Below are 14,720 nucleotides of genomic sequence, written 5' to 3'. Positions count from 1 at the left end.
AGGTCAGCTGGAATATTGGGATTGTCGGAAGGAATGATTGTGTCTCGAAGATCAGGTTTTGTGCCACCAGGATTGAAGTTCATGTTTTGAACTCTAAGTGCATCTGGTGCAAATGATTCATGTGCCGAAGAACAATCAAAAATGAAAAGAGCCTGTGCACCCGGATGAAGCTCTTCAAAGATTGGGATTGCCCGAGTCTTTACCTGTTCAATAAGTTGTGTACAGTTCCACCACGGATCGCCTTTGGCACCAGGATAGATGACAATAGCCGCATCCCTGAATGGTAGTTTGGAGGTTGTATCGGAGGGTAGGACGAGACGTCCACACTTCTTTTCAACAAAGTCTGATGTATGGATTAGCTTGCCGTCGCTTTTGCGTTTGAGTGCACAGTCGTTCTTTGCAAACCAAGCTTTAGATGGCTCTTCACCAGTATGGATTGTCGATTCATCTTGGTAGACACGAATAAGCTCTCGAGTTTCGCCTTCAAGCTCTGGAAGAATGATTTGGTCAAGTTCTTCACCTGAGTATTGCACTTCACGTTTGCACAGTTCTGTAAGATCCTTGTTGTATTTCTGTCGATACAAGACAACATCGGCACGTTCGTGTCCATCGTAGTACATACACTTTGAATAAGCTTGAACCAAGAAGCCCATTTGATGCATCCATTGATTGCCTGTTCTGTCGGATATGGTGTCACCTATGTCATCAAATTTAGGTAAGATCTCGTGGTTGAGATGATTGACAAGACTTGCTGGGGTAACCTGATACATACATAAATTTGAGGTTTGGTAAGCAAGTATATAAGATGAATAAGACAAGGTGTGAGGGGTTACACACCTTGCCTGTCTTCTGGCTTGAGATCCATTCCGTGATCATCCGGAAGACCTCCTTATTGTCAAGGATTGATGGATGTTCAGTTGATAGGCCATTTCCCCGTATAGGTAGTCGCTTGTGTATGATGATATGTGATGCTTGTTTTCGAATTTGGGTTGCATGTCCACTTCCAATCCAAATTCTGAACGAGGGATTCTTTGGCGCAGGAAAGATGTCTGGACTGTTTCCATTGAAGCTTGTATACTTGCAGGTGTTGGGTTTGAGATGTGCAATTGTCTTCTTCGGTGATTGAATTCACGCAGCTTGGCCAGCTCATCAAACACTTGATTAGAGACTGCATTTGACAGTTTTTGTGAATCATAATAAAATGCAGCTGCTTCAATAGCATTATTGAGAACTTCCCACTTGTTGTTGATGCGGTCAAGTCGACGGACCACCTTTAATGTCGGTCTTTGTGATGAATTGTTTACATGAAGAGAACTGGGCTGTGGTGGATCAATAGGTAAGTTTGTTGAAGCTGCCTTGGATATATCATTATCTTCTAAGGCGAGTTTAGGTGGGTCAAAATCAATCAATTCACATTCATCTCCGAATTCATCTTCGGACAAAGGCTCAAAGGTATTGTTGTCTGAGGAAACACAAGACAATGTTTTGCTTGAGTTAGACTCGAGGTCGCTGGATTGATCACGCCAAGGCTCGTTTTCATATTTTTGACGCTTTTGAGGTGGTTGAGGACACTGTTGACGGTAGCGTTGAGCCCGTTGGGCTTTGGAGAGAGGCATTAAACAAAGCCAATGAGTGGTGAGGCACTCAAGAATGATTTCAAAGAAAGATCAAGGAAAGTTTGACCAAGTCAAAGCATGGTCATGAAAGCTTTCATTGACGATTTGGCAATATGAAATTTGGCCCCGTGGGGTCAACGTGGTAATTTTCAAGTACCGTCCCCGTCAAAAGTTTAAAGAAGCTTGATGGCAGCAACTATATAGTTGTTACCATCAAGACTCAACGAGCCTCGGGTCGGGTCACCAAAGCCGTTTGCACTGAAATCGCTATGGATGTAAAAGCGATGTTCGCATCCTTATCCTTGAGTTTTTGAAAGTTTGGAAACGGAAATGGAATACTCTTATCAATCTCTAGAGTATTCCAGCCCGAATAGGTCGGCCGATTTTTTTTTACATAGAAATGAATTAGTTCAAAGATTTGCGAGATTTGTTTTGTTACAATATGATTTTCGATGTGATCACTGTAGATTCTCTAACATGATGATGATTTTTGATCGGAGAATCATCGAGTGCATTCTTGGGGAGTGATTAGATATCTGTACATAGGAATGCGATACAATGATAACAATACAGTGATAAAATTGATAGTTGATGGACACTTTCTCAAACATTTCCAGCCGTGCAAGCAACACAGCGGTGTGAGCGATAGGTTTGAGCAGCTGGGTCTGGAGCTATGCTCTTTTGAGCAGCTTGTCTGCAAAGAGAAATCAAAATGAGAAAAGAATTCAGCCTTTGCAATTGGAAAGACTCGCCTGAGCTTCTCCTGGAGTCCATTGATTTTCCGAAAAAACCGTCGAATGGTTGCCAGAGGACATTCTTTTTGAATTCAATTGAACAGGTCTTTTGCCTCTCGGAAGTTATTGCAGGTATAGCTCAGCAAACGAAATTCTAAATTAGTTTTGGATGTGTCCGGATGGTCAGCGATCGAATCGAGGTTTATTGATGTTTGATTGAAACAAGAAACTTCCACTTACTTGTTTTGATCAAGCACCAATAAAGCTCAATCGGATTGAGCTTGCAATGGAATTTGGGCAAAAAGATACAGAGATGGCCAGCGTTTTCTATGATATTCTGTATAATTGGTTTTTCTTCAGCAAAGTCCGATTGGGCGGATATAATGGTGAACCAACAGCAGTCTTTTGGTTGATCAGACAGGAGTTCTGGTGGCTCAGGGAACTCCTCACCTGATTCGCCTTCCATTGAGTTAACTGCTTCTTTGAGGATACACTCAGCTTGGGTGATTTTATCTTTAGCAAGACCAGATCGTTTGCAGTCTTCACACTTCAATTTGAGAGGCAAAAGTTGTTTCGACTTTCTTTGATCTTCATGGTAGGTCCATAGACCACGCTCGATTAAGACCTGTTTGATACCTTTTGACTTCCCAGCAAGCTTTCCATCTGAGTAATCGGAAGGAAAAACCATGGACTGCGGGAGTCCACACAGCTCGATTGGAATGTTGGGATTGTCACTTGGTATCACAGTGTCTCGAAGTTGTGGTTTTGCACCCCCAGTACCGAGGATCATGTTTGCAGCTCGAAGAGAATTCTCGCCAAATGATTCGTGGGCGGATGAGCAGTCGAATACATAGAGAGCTTGAGCACCAGGATGGAGTGCCTCGAAAATTGGAATTGCCCGAAATTCGATCTGATGCATGAGCTGTTTTGAGTCCCACCAGGGATCCGAATTTTTTCCTGGAGTGATGATCACGGCAGCATCTTTCTCTTGAAGATCAGTCATATGATCTGGAGGTATTACGAGTCTACCAGTTGTTTCACAAATAAAGTCAGAGATGTGAATCAACTTTCCAAGACTTTTCGAGCGTAGGTCGCAGTCCTTGGGTTGAGCCCAGTGTGTTGAAGATTCTTCATTTGCATGAATTGTTGACTCGTCGTGGTAAACTCTAACAAGCTCTCTAGCTGAGCCACTCAAGTTGGGTTCAGTAATTTTGTCAAGATTGTCTCCGGCATAAGTCTTTGAATTTTTACATAGCTCATCAATCTGTTTTAAGTATTTATGTCGGTAGAGAACTACATCAGCTTGTTCATGTCCGTCGTAATACAAGCATTTGCTGTATGCTTTGACACTAAAATTAAGCTTATGCATCCATCGGTTTGCTGTAGTTCTACAAATTGTTTTTTGGTATTCAGGAAAGGAAGGGAGAATTATCGAGTTGACTTGATGAGCAAGACTTGCTGGTGTCACCTAAGATGTAGCATCAAATCAAAAGGTTTAGTTGATGTTGACGGACTCTTCAATCATAGAAGCGAAAACATTACCTTTCCTACTCTCACAGTGGCAATCCAATCGGTGATTGCTTTCAAGAAGCCCATGTTGTCAAGCATACAGCTGTGCACAGTCAATTTCCCGCGGTTTTCTTCAGGCAGACGTTGATGGAGGATCACAAATGCAGCAAGCTGTCGAATTTTGCGAGCATGGTGTACTCCAGCCCCTTCCCAGTCCGGATCTGAGTTTTGTTGTTGGCGCATAGAGCACATGGCTGTCTCAATTGAGGCCGGTATTGAGGCGGTTTTTGAACTCTCTAGTTCGAGCTTCTTCCTCAAGAAGTTGAACTCTCTCAATTCTTCAAGCTGATGTGATCGATTGATAATCTCTTTGATTGAACCAGGATGAAGCTCGTGATATGCGTTTGCTGCTTGGTGTGAGTTGTCTAGCTCGAGGTATCGATGGTTGATGTCCTCCATCTGACGCTCAGTCTTGGGAGGTTTAGTGGCCGGAATCGCTGGAATCGCTGGAATCGCTGGAATCGCTGGAGTGGCTGGAGTGGTTAAAGTTAGAGTGGTTGGGACAGGAGGAGTGGTTTCCTCGAGCTCCTGAGACTTTATCAGATTGATCTTGACTTCTTCGCGCTCACGGCGAGCTCTTTTGGCCTTATTGATGGCCATCTTGATGGTCAACAGAGTAGATATGCGAGGAAATACAAGGATTGGTATATACATATATATTTTCCCATTGTAATTTATTTTTTTATTTAATTACACCAAAGGGCCCGCCATCTTTTGGAAAAACACCCGACCCGAGGCTCGTTGAGTCTTGATGGTAACAACTATACAACTTCTATCAAAGGAATACCCCGGGTTCCCAGCGCTCATCATGTTGGGATAAAGGTTATATCAGAAGCCATGTCTTAGAAACCACATCCAATGCAATTGCTCTCAATGGACACCTGGGTTTCTTGAATCCAGGCCTCGCAGTTTAGAGGAGTGTCTTTGTACCCCTTCCAGTCATGGTCGCAGTCAATCTGAAAGGGTACAAATGTGCTATCTCATTTACAAGCTAAACGCATCTTTGGCGTTAAATTGGACAAACAAGAGCACCGTGAAACGTCTGCTTAAGGTTAAAGTCTATGTTCTTCAAAATCACAGTAAATGAAACTGGTCTACAAGAAATATGACGTTAAGACAATAATTTAACACATCAATACTCGGCTAGGATCAACCCAGCTGCACCCATACCCGTACCAATGCACATTGAAGTCACAAGGACTTTCCCGCGCCTTCTTCTAAGCTCATGTAAACCTGTGGCAACTTGACGGGCACCAGTACAGCCCAACGGGTGACCAAGCGCTATAGCACCACCATTGACATTGACCTTTTCAAGAGGGATTTGTAATTTTTGGACGCAATAAACGTACATCGATGCAAACGCCTCATTGCTAATACAAAGCACAAAAGGATCCACATCAGACTTCCACATTGTAAACTGAGCTCCCGGTAGAGCAAAAGATCATACACTTACATTTCAAACAGATCAATGTCTTCAATACCTAATCCAAGCTTTTCAAGCAGTTTAGGAATCGCCAGACTAGGTCCAATACCCATGATTCTAGGCGGTAGACCAACAACTTGAGTGTTGACATATTTAGCCAGAATCTTGCATTTTAATTCTTCTGCTTTTCTTCTGGACATCAATAATACCACAGCACCACCATCCGTGATCTGAGAAGCATTCCCGCCAGTCGTATGAGAAGGAGGCCATTGAGGGAATGCGGCTCGGATCTTAGCTAGCTGTTGAGCTACAGGTTGTGAAATATCCCTTGTTGGGTGAGCTGATCTCCACGATGATAGTCTTTGAAAAACGAAGTACGAACCCGTCGTTCCGTGCCTGATCCCATCATCAATAGAGATGATTTTCTTTTCACGCTTTATAGACCCGGCATCGCCATTGCCTTGAGAAGGGGCCACATAGGCCTCCAAAGGCATGCTTACAAATGGTGGGTTTGAATATCTTATGAGACACATAGAAGCGATCGAGAAAAAAAGATAAGGCTAGAAAAATTACATTTCTTCCTGGAATAATCCACTGGATTGAGCTCGAGAAGCACGTTGATGGGACATGAGTGCAAACTCGTCCATTTTCTCTCGGGTGATTTTGAAGTCATTGGCCACATTCTCCGAAGTCCATCCCATGGGCTGAAAATACACATCAAACAATGCGATTTGAACATTAGTATCTTTTGAAAGATCAATCGGTTATGAAAATGAAAACTTACAAAAACACAGTCTGCTGCGGCAGCATGGTCCATGACATCCTTAGAAAACCCCCCTTCAGGAATTCCTCGATCTGGACTGGAGAGAATGAAGCGTCAATTCATTGTTTGTATCGCTTCAATGAGACGAAAAAATCTAGATTCGAAACAATGACTCACTTCGCTGACATATGTTCAAACCCAATTGCCAATCCGCACTCAATATCTCCATTTTTAATCTGATTGGCCACACCACTGACAGCCATCAAACCGCTCGAACAAAACCGATTGATGATTTGTACGGGAGTACTCTCGGCAAAGCCGGCAGCCAAGCAAGCTGCCCTAGCTTGGTAAGCTGCACCCGGCGTCAAAACAGTACCTACGGTGATATCTTCAATCTGCTCTGGGGGCATTTGTATTCGGTCGATTGTGGCCCGTAAGGTTGATAATAAAAGTTCGTCTGATGACATGTCTTTGAACCCTCCTTTTTTGGCCTTGCACATCGGTGTACGCATTGCCATGGTGATTACAACTGTTTGAAAACCCGTCCTTCTCTAAGTTATCAACTTAAATTGTGATATTGGTAAGCTGACTCACTATCATCGGGACTCTTGGCTTGTAATCGACTGAGTGGTGTTCCTCGTACATGATTAATCTATTTAATTGTAAGGATCAAAAGGCGTCTCGACGAGCATTGGAAGGGGATCGGAGTCACACATGGGTCAATCACATACTATTTGATGAATCCTGTCGGTCATTCTCGAGAAGCGTCAATCTCTGAGGTTGGTTGGTTGACAATTCTGATCGAATCCGATGGAATGGAAATTCGATGGAATGGAAATTTAATGGAATGGCTGAGGATCGACAAGTTGATCGGTGACATCAGTGACATCATCGGGTCACAATGGTCGAAGCACAGACCGTGGTGTAGGATCCGGTACCAGTATACCTTGAGTACCGGGTCCATATATTTGTGCTCACGGTTCATCCCATCTTTTCATGGAATTAAGCAGGTGCGCCTTTGGGCACCCGTCACATTCCTTTAAAACTTCTGGTCATCTCCTTTCGACATTTTGATGAAAAACTCTTACCGTACGATACCGACTCGTTATGATAACATTATTCGAATCGGGTCTGACATGCGATCAAAGATCAAATATGCTGGACTGATTGACCTAACATACATAATGTTTCTTGGCTCTTATCGAATGCGAAAGTTTCAGATCACGAAAGTTCAAAGTACACAGAGATGAAAATTCACGTTCTTGCGACTGGTTGGATGCGTGTTGGAATAGAGAGTCCAGTTTGCTTGTTCTATTGTCAAACTTATCTCCAATTAGCTCAACAACTGAACTTACATATACAGCGTTTGTTGAGTGAACAAAGTCAAACACTTATCGCATCGAAAAATCCTTCAGCTAAAGACGTGTGCAAGCAAATGACTTGATATAAAGTTTGGAAACTTGATCGATGTGAACAAAAGTGATTCATTTTTGTTGGGTAGTCGAACTCGACATGATCCTTATCATTTTTTTCGCGCTCCGAGATGTCTTGCAATTACAGAGCATACCGATTTGATTTGAAACCCAGAAAATGATATCCTTCTGCCAAAGAAATTGACCAACCAAAACATCAAAATGCTGACGGCAGTGCAAATGACAAACAAGTCATAAACTCCAAGTTTTGAAGGATATAACATTCATCTTCACCAACAAAGTTTGTAAACTTGATTGGTATGAACAGAAGTGGTCCATGTTTTTGGGTAGTTGGACTTGAAGTGATCATTATTGATTTTTTTGTGCTCCGAGATATAACACAGACATTATTTACACGGACCGAAAAAAATCAAAGGCTGTATAAAAGTACAAAAAATAGGCCATTTTTTCGAATTTTACACCAGGTCTGTTGTACACCGGGTGGGTCGGTGTAAAGCGGCCGGTGTAAAACTCACCTCCCCGATTTTGATGACCGTCAGTCGCTTAGAAGTGATTCCAGATGGAGCGATGATCAAAGTAGGATGTATTCAAGAATCTGACGCTGTAGAACCACAAAGCGAAGTCTATGTAGAACGTGCTCTAGAAGGTCTAGGATTGTGAGTCGAATCACAATTCTTTAACTTAATAGCTTTTCTTTCTGAGAGGTGAAATCTTAGATTCATTCGTTAAAAGATGATTAAAATTCTAATCCGAACTTACTGTTCTCTTTGTTTCTTAGAGCTGGGAATAATAAAAACACGAAATCATTCGAAGGCATGATGAAAAAAGAAGTTTCAGTAAAGAACTCATTTCTGCACATTTTTTTTGGCTTTTTTACACATTATTATTTTGTTTTCAAATCCAACATATAAACTATTAATCTTTGTATGATGTTATAGCCATAATATTAAGAGAGTTGATGAGGCTTCCACTGTCGATGAATGCCATCAAAGGGGGTAAAAATCTTATCTTGCAATCTAAAACCATGTCATCTTTCCTGCACAAAGCCTCAATCGAGTCCAACAATCCAACTATGGATGGTTATGTGCGCTTTCTAGTGTCTATAAAAGGTACCCAAGGCAGCAAGCGAGCATGACCGGCGCTTGGAGTGGAAGGTCTTCATGACTGAGTCATGCCTGACGAGAATAGGCCTCGCCAGTATTGATGTTTCATTGCCCTCGTGCTTCAGCGAGACTTTACACCAGCTCGCGCTGTTCAGATGCTTTTGAGTCAGCGTATATAAATTAGCTCCTAGACATCTAGATCTTCAGAAACTTCACCTGCCTCTTCTTCCGTACTGGCCCACCATACCATCAAGACAATCGCCTGCATCAATTTCGGTTTGGCTGAGTGCTTCCCTCAGTTAAATCAAAGATTTTATATCCCGTAGCAAAACCGAGAGATTACAAAATTCTCCTATACTTAATTATGATCAAATACTGAGAAGATTTAAACCTTTCGCCAAATAATGTCGCGCTCTCTCTTGAAATCTAATTCGCACGTTGAGCTACATCCATGAAACATCTTGAATTTGCTGAAGACTTTCAGCTGACTTGCTGTTCTTAGACCCTTTCAAGTTGAACTTTTCGTGATTTTATTACACGCTATAAATTCAATCAAGTTAGTTAAAGATGTAGTCTACTTTGATGATTTGAATATCTTACAATCTTATCAAGTCCATTGGATTATCAAGTCCATTCGATTATCAAGTCCATTCCACTTGATATGCTCTATTCAGAATACAGACGAATGATCAGGTTGTAAATATGTTTGAGAAATTCGATCGTAGAATCAATTTTTGATGTTGGATTGCTTACAAAATTTGTGATTGAACAAAGGGTACTCTAAATGTACAGTTCATTGAGACTCAAGTTTCTCAATGTGATCCCCTCGCGATGAGATTGTTGATAACTTCAGCTGGGGAATTGTAGGCCGGCTGATTTTTTAGCATTCAATCAGTTTTGATCCTGTTTTTGACAGTTTGAAGGGGGAAAGCAGTGGACTTACTCACTTGAACGGCAGCGGAAGTTATGGTTGAAAAACCGATTGAAGAAAAGACAGATATACACTTCACCGATCTAGTCATAATTATTGCAATACGTCGGCATCATCTTAACCCGGAAGGTAGAATGGGAGATTTAATTCCAGCTATCACCTCACCATTGTTGATTGTGACAGATCACTTACGAAGAGATGCTTCTGAAAATGAAGTGGATTGAGGATACTGTTCAAATGGGCCTGTGGTCAGATACATTTCACCGCAGAGTCTTCGGATAAGCCTTTTCCATGGCGGAGCTTGTCTCGTGTTTTTCTTTATACTGTAGAGGGACTTACTAGGAGAAATCGGAAGAGTTGTCGAACTGATTATGTAATTCAATCGATGGCACCATAGCTTTCTTCGGAGTCATTCAATCCATCTTATTAGGGCAAGCTTTGGACTGCATCAGCTTGCACTTTAGTGAAGAGAAAGCATGATGTTGCCTATAAGGTTGGGATCAGCCTGTAATCTTAACGCAAGCTTGTGTTGAAGCTGCTTCCACTGAACAGAAAAGGATAATTAACAAAACTTTAGGAATTTCCTCAGAGGTTGTTGTATACTAAGAGCCACAATGAATGATCGGCATAGTGTCTAAACATACAGAGAAAAGCAGGTTTGTTAGCATACAGTACCGTCAAGGAGCAAAGATGGGGCTACTGAACACGAGAAATAAAACATTACAATACATTTCAAATACAATCATCCTAAGTATATGATAACATTTCTGAGAAAGGTCACGTGTGGATCAGCTTCAAAGCTGTATGTATCGGGTACAAATATCCTAACTTTCTCTCATTGCTGTTCTTCTCCATCCGAACTCTCTACCACCACCACAAGATTATACTTTCCATAAACTTTTTTCACTACCTCTTGAATCCTTCCCACTCCTCTTCAACTTCCTTGTCATCATGAATCTCCCCAAGTTAACTTTTAAAAAGATCTTCGGTCCTCGTTTTCAAAAAACCCTCTTTGTTTACTTCCCGTTGAACTTCTTCTTTGTTATCTTTTTGATTTTTGGCACTCAAAAGATCTCTCCTCGCAAAGTTCCAGCGTCGTTCATCCTTAAACTCATCGCTAAAAAATTGTACATCATTCTTCCTTGGGCTTATTTCCATTCTCATGTTCTTTACTCTCGCTACGACACTCTTCCAAAGAAGTGTTCGACTATTCCTGAGAAAGATATCGAACTCGGTCCAGTAGCTCCTCTTCCGAAACCTCTCGATGCTCCAATCCCCCTTCCAGCCGAATTTGTTGAAATTGATCTACGTATGTTATCTTTCCTACAGTTCTTCCTTCTCATGATTTTATAAACCAGTCTAACAAACTCTTCCTGAATTGACAATTGCTTCTAGGTGAAGGTCCCTCAAACTGCGGTCTTCCCGGTCCTCCTCGACCTTTCTTAACGTGTGAAGTTTGAAGAGCTCAACTTGATTTCATCTCGGTATGTTATCTCTGCCTTCATTTGTCATCTATTCATCTTTTCTGAGCGCAAATCCATTATGTATCTTGATTTATCTAATCATTTTGACTCTTCCCAATTCTCTTGTGACTTGGCAGGCGACATGTTCCTCAATCAATCTCCTTATCTCAAAGTCTTTTTTTGTGACCATTCCATTCTCTCGTTTGAAATGTGTTTTTCTTGTTATTGTTTTGCGATGATGAGTAGGAGTTTACTTTTTGAATATTCGTATCGAGTCATTGCCGATATTTGAATCAATTAGTACTTTGAATACCCTCACTCTGAGCTCCTTTACTTCTATTCTTCAATCAAATTTGTAATCAAAAGATATATCAACATCTCTTTTCAAATGTCTTGAAGTGGCCGAATGAATAGGGATTCAAAGATACCAAAGTAGCAGCTCACTTCCCTCATCATATGGCTATTATCGTGGGAATTGGCTTGTGTGAAGCTCGACATCTTCAGAGAGTTTTTTTGTTTCTCTACCGTCACCAAGAAAGATATCGAGCTTAGTCCAGTAGCTCCTCCTCCATAGCTTTTGATGCTATGATTTCCACTCTTCCAAACTAAACTCCCCAGAAGACGCCTCCACATGAGTTTGCTGAAGTCTCTAGGTATGTATACCTTCTTTTGTTACTGAGTTTGCTTCTTATTGATCATTTTCAGATGTTTTCCTTCTCCATCATTCTTTTTAGGCAAGAGTCCCTCAAGCTACGGCTTTCCTGGTCCTCCTCAACCTTTTCTAACATACACAGTGTAAAAACTCAAGTGTCAGGTCGACGTGCTCACACAAAAGATATCTCGTATAGAGTGGATACGAGCTTCAAATGATCTTTAGCACCATGTACAGACAGCCCTTCTTGAGTTCCTCAGGTAGGGAGACCGTTAGACATAGGAAGTCTGATATCCTTTCTTGAGATTAGAGGGGTGCTGGAATTTCACCGAAGTCTGATAAAGAAACTGCATAAAACTCTTTTCATTTTTTTTCAAACCTCTCCGTGTGTGCACTTCGACGTGCCATAGTAAAATGGACGCTGTGATATAAAGTTTGAAGAACTCTTCCTTTGAATTGTTATTCTTCATCTATCAGATTGGCTACAATGTCTTTTAGTGCAGGGTAGGGGGATGCAATATGCATTTAGAGGAATGGCCTTCCTGATATCTCAAGTTGCATTACCTCATTAAGGCTCAGTAGTCACTTTTCCTTTCAGTGATATTGAGTCGGCTTTCATTGTTAAAATATAAATAATGAGTCGATAGTGTCCTTTGAAAAATTCTGTAGTACTTCAGATACCCCCACTTCTTGCCCCTTTACTATTATCTGCTAATTTGATCTGTAATAAAAAAATACCCATCGATATCTCCTTTAACATGCTTTGGAGTGAACCAACGAATACGAATTTCAAAAATACACAAGAAATCGCTTGCTATGCATATCATAAGGCTACAGTTGCGAGACTCAGTTTGTGCAACTTTCTGTTAGCAAGCTCGGTCCAGTAGCTCCTCCTACAAACCTTCTCGACGCTATGCTGCCCACACCCGCGTACCAAATTTCACAAAACATCGTTTCACTAGGATTTGTTGAAGTCGAGCTGTGTACGTGATACTCTCTTTTGAGATTGAGTTTGCTTCTTTTTGATCGGATTGATGTTTGCTCTCTCCATGATTCCTCTCTGTCGAAGGTCCCTCAGAAAACGGTCTTATTACTTGACCTTTTTTGGTATGCAACGTTCAAAAAACTTTCTTGATTATTTATACTATCAGATTGCCGATAATGCCTGTTAGTTCATACGTAGAGCTTATGGCATCAAACTAGACGTTGGAGTCTCTGTTGTCTTGATCCGAATCATCTCAATGATGCTCAGGAATTCCTTTTCCTTGACCTGGAAGAGAGGAATAGGAAATCATGGTTTGTTCAATTGTAGCCTAATCGACACGTGCTCATAGGTTTTATCCAAGCCATTGGAATCTGTACTTCACATGCTCTTATCATCGTGCTAGCATCTAGCTGTTCTAATATGACACTCTAAGGACCCTGCTAGGACGACTCAGTTCCTCTAGCTCTAGCTCACCCGGCCTAGATCCTCTGGGATGAATTAGTTCATGGGACTCAATCATGATTCATTGGATAGATCTAAAAATGCACAAAGTAACAGAGTTGTAAAGGTTCTTCAAATCTTTCTTCATTCCTTCGTAACAAAACCCTTCTTCAGTATCAATTGAAGTTGAGCATTTGAATCAAAATAGATTTTGAAAAATCACATCTAAACAGACACCTCAGATGGAATTATACAACTTGTACATCTCGATAACAATTCCATTAGGTGAATATCTCTCTAATGTACAAAGCATCATCTATAGGATAGAAAGATCCTTCAAATGACTTGCCCCTGGCGCAGGATCTTGAAATCAAAGTCGAGTTTTTGAATTAAATATCAATCGTTCAAGCAATGATCTTTGCATTTGAATCCCAAAATCGAGCTTGATGAAGAATGGCTCAGCAGAAACTAGCTCAAGCTGTATGTACGCTGTGAGTTGGCGAAGTCCTCCCAACTTTCTAAGTTTTCGTCAATCGTTCAGTTGTTCAACCGGTCGAATCACGTCCTTCCCACGGAGAATGCTGGCTGATACGTGCGGTGATACCGACCAAGATGAGCTAAATCGAAATGAGAAGACAAAGATTGGACGGTCCTACAAGAAGGTATGTAATTGATAAAATTGACCGATCACCAAACAAAGCAAATGGTCGATTTCTCTCAGCCTTTGGTTAGCCATAAGTGAGACGTGTAGCCTATGGGGTTAAGCGAGTGATCACACTGAGTCAAACACGCCATCTGAGCCCTAGTCCACATCAAGCAAGTTCACCTTTACACTTGCATACCTCAGCATCTCCAATCCCACAACATCCTCATAACTCAGACCCTGAATATTGATTCAGATTTCAATCATGGTAGAGTAAAATCATTTGAAAGCATGATGAACAAAGAAATTTAGACCCCAAAACCCAATTCTGCATAGTGTGTATGGCTTCTTTGAATCATCCACAACTTGTAAGATTCATGATGAAGCCAATGATAGTTGTAAGACTAGTCATATTGGTATGGTCAAGAGAAGTGGTTAGTCTTATACTCTTGAATTCCACCAAAGGGTTAAAAGTTTGATTGATTCAAGATTGTGTCATCTTTCTTTTAAAAAGAGAGTTGATGAAGCTCAAGATATCAATTGCGGATATCGACGTAACGGTACAGCCAGCACTAAACTTAGTCTGAGTTATATTCAATGTGCCATTGACATTGAGATTGAGAAAGCCCTGTTTGGCCGACCCAGGGTTTAGACTAGGTGTTGCATGCACAACCAGCGCTTTGAATGCAAGCTTTATTGTTGAAATGACATCCTTCATGCCCTCACATCAGTTTTATATAAGAGATACCACTCAATGGCATCCATTGATCTTGTCAGTGTGCCTCTGCACCAGCTGGGGCTGCTCAGGTCAGCTTTGGGTTGGCCTATTTGGGTTGGCTTCTTGTTTTGAGTTAGCTGACAACACTCAGTGATTTCCTCAATCCCATCAAGAACTCATTCAATTTCAATATGTTGCCTGCGGTCCCACATGGAAAGTTATTAACTCTAAAATGAACAAAAGATA

The 14,720-nt window shown here is 41.3% G+C and overlaps 2 protein-coding genes across 2 annotated transcripts; both read right to left on the bottom strand.

Moving 5' to 3' along the window:
- Positions 1-3,871: 3,871 nt before the first annotated feature.
- MELLADRAFT_84766 (uncharacterized protein) lies at positions 3,872-4,519 on the bottom strand (the record flags this gene model as incomplete). Its single annotated transcript, XM_007408084.1, has 1 exon — positions 3,872-4,519. One exon carries the CDS (start codon positions 4,517-4,519, stop codon positions 3,872-3,874), a length of 648 nt encoding a protein of 215 aa, XP_007408146.1.
- A 360-nt stretch (positions 4,520-4,879) lies between these two features.
- Positions 4,880-6,905, bottom strand: MELLADRAFT_47782 (uncharacterized protein; the record flags this gene model as incomplete). The annotated part of the gene is made up of 8 exons (XM_007408083.1): positions 4,880-5,289; positions 5,373-5,649; positions 5,725-5,837; positions 5,916-6,046; positions 6,127-6,202; positions 6,283-6,634; positions 6,700-6,757; positions 6,837-6,905. The coding sequence occupies 8 exons, from the start codon at positions 6,858-6,860 to the stop codon at positions 5,052-5,054; spliced, it is 1,269 nt and encodes a 422-aa protein (XP_007408145.1).
- Between the last annotated feature and the right edge of the window lie 7,815 nt (positions 6,906-14,720).

This window comes from Melampsora larici-populina, assembly GCF_000204055.1.
Source record: "Melampsora larici-populina 98AG31 unplaced genomic scaffold MELLAscaffold_11, whole genome shotgun sequence".
Lineage (NCBI taxonomy): Eukaryota > Fungi > Basidiomycota > Pucciniomycetes > Pucciniales > Melampsoraceae > Melampsora > Melampsora laricis-populina.
The sequence above is the reverse complement of the archived record's forward strand: the minus strand, read 5'-3'. Positions and strand labels throughout refer to the sequence as shown.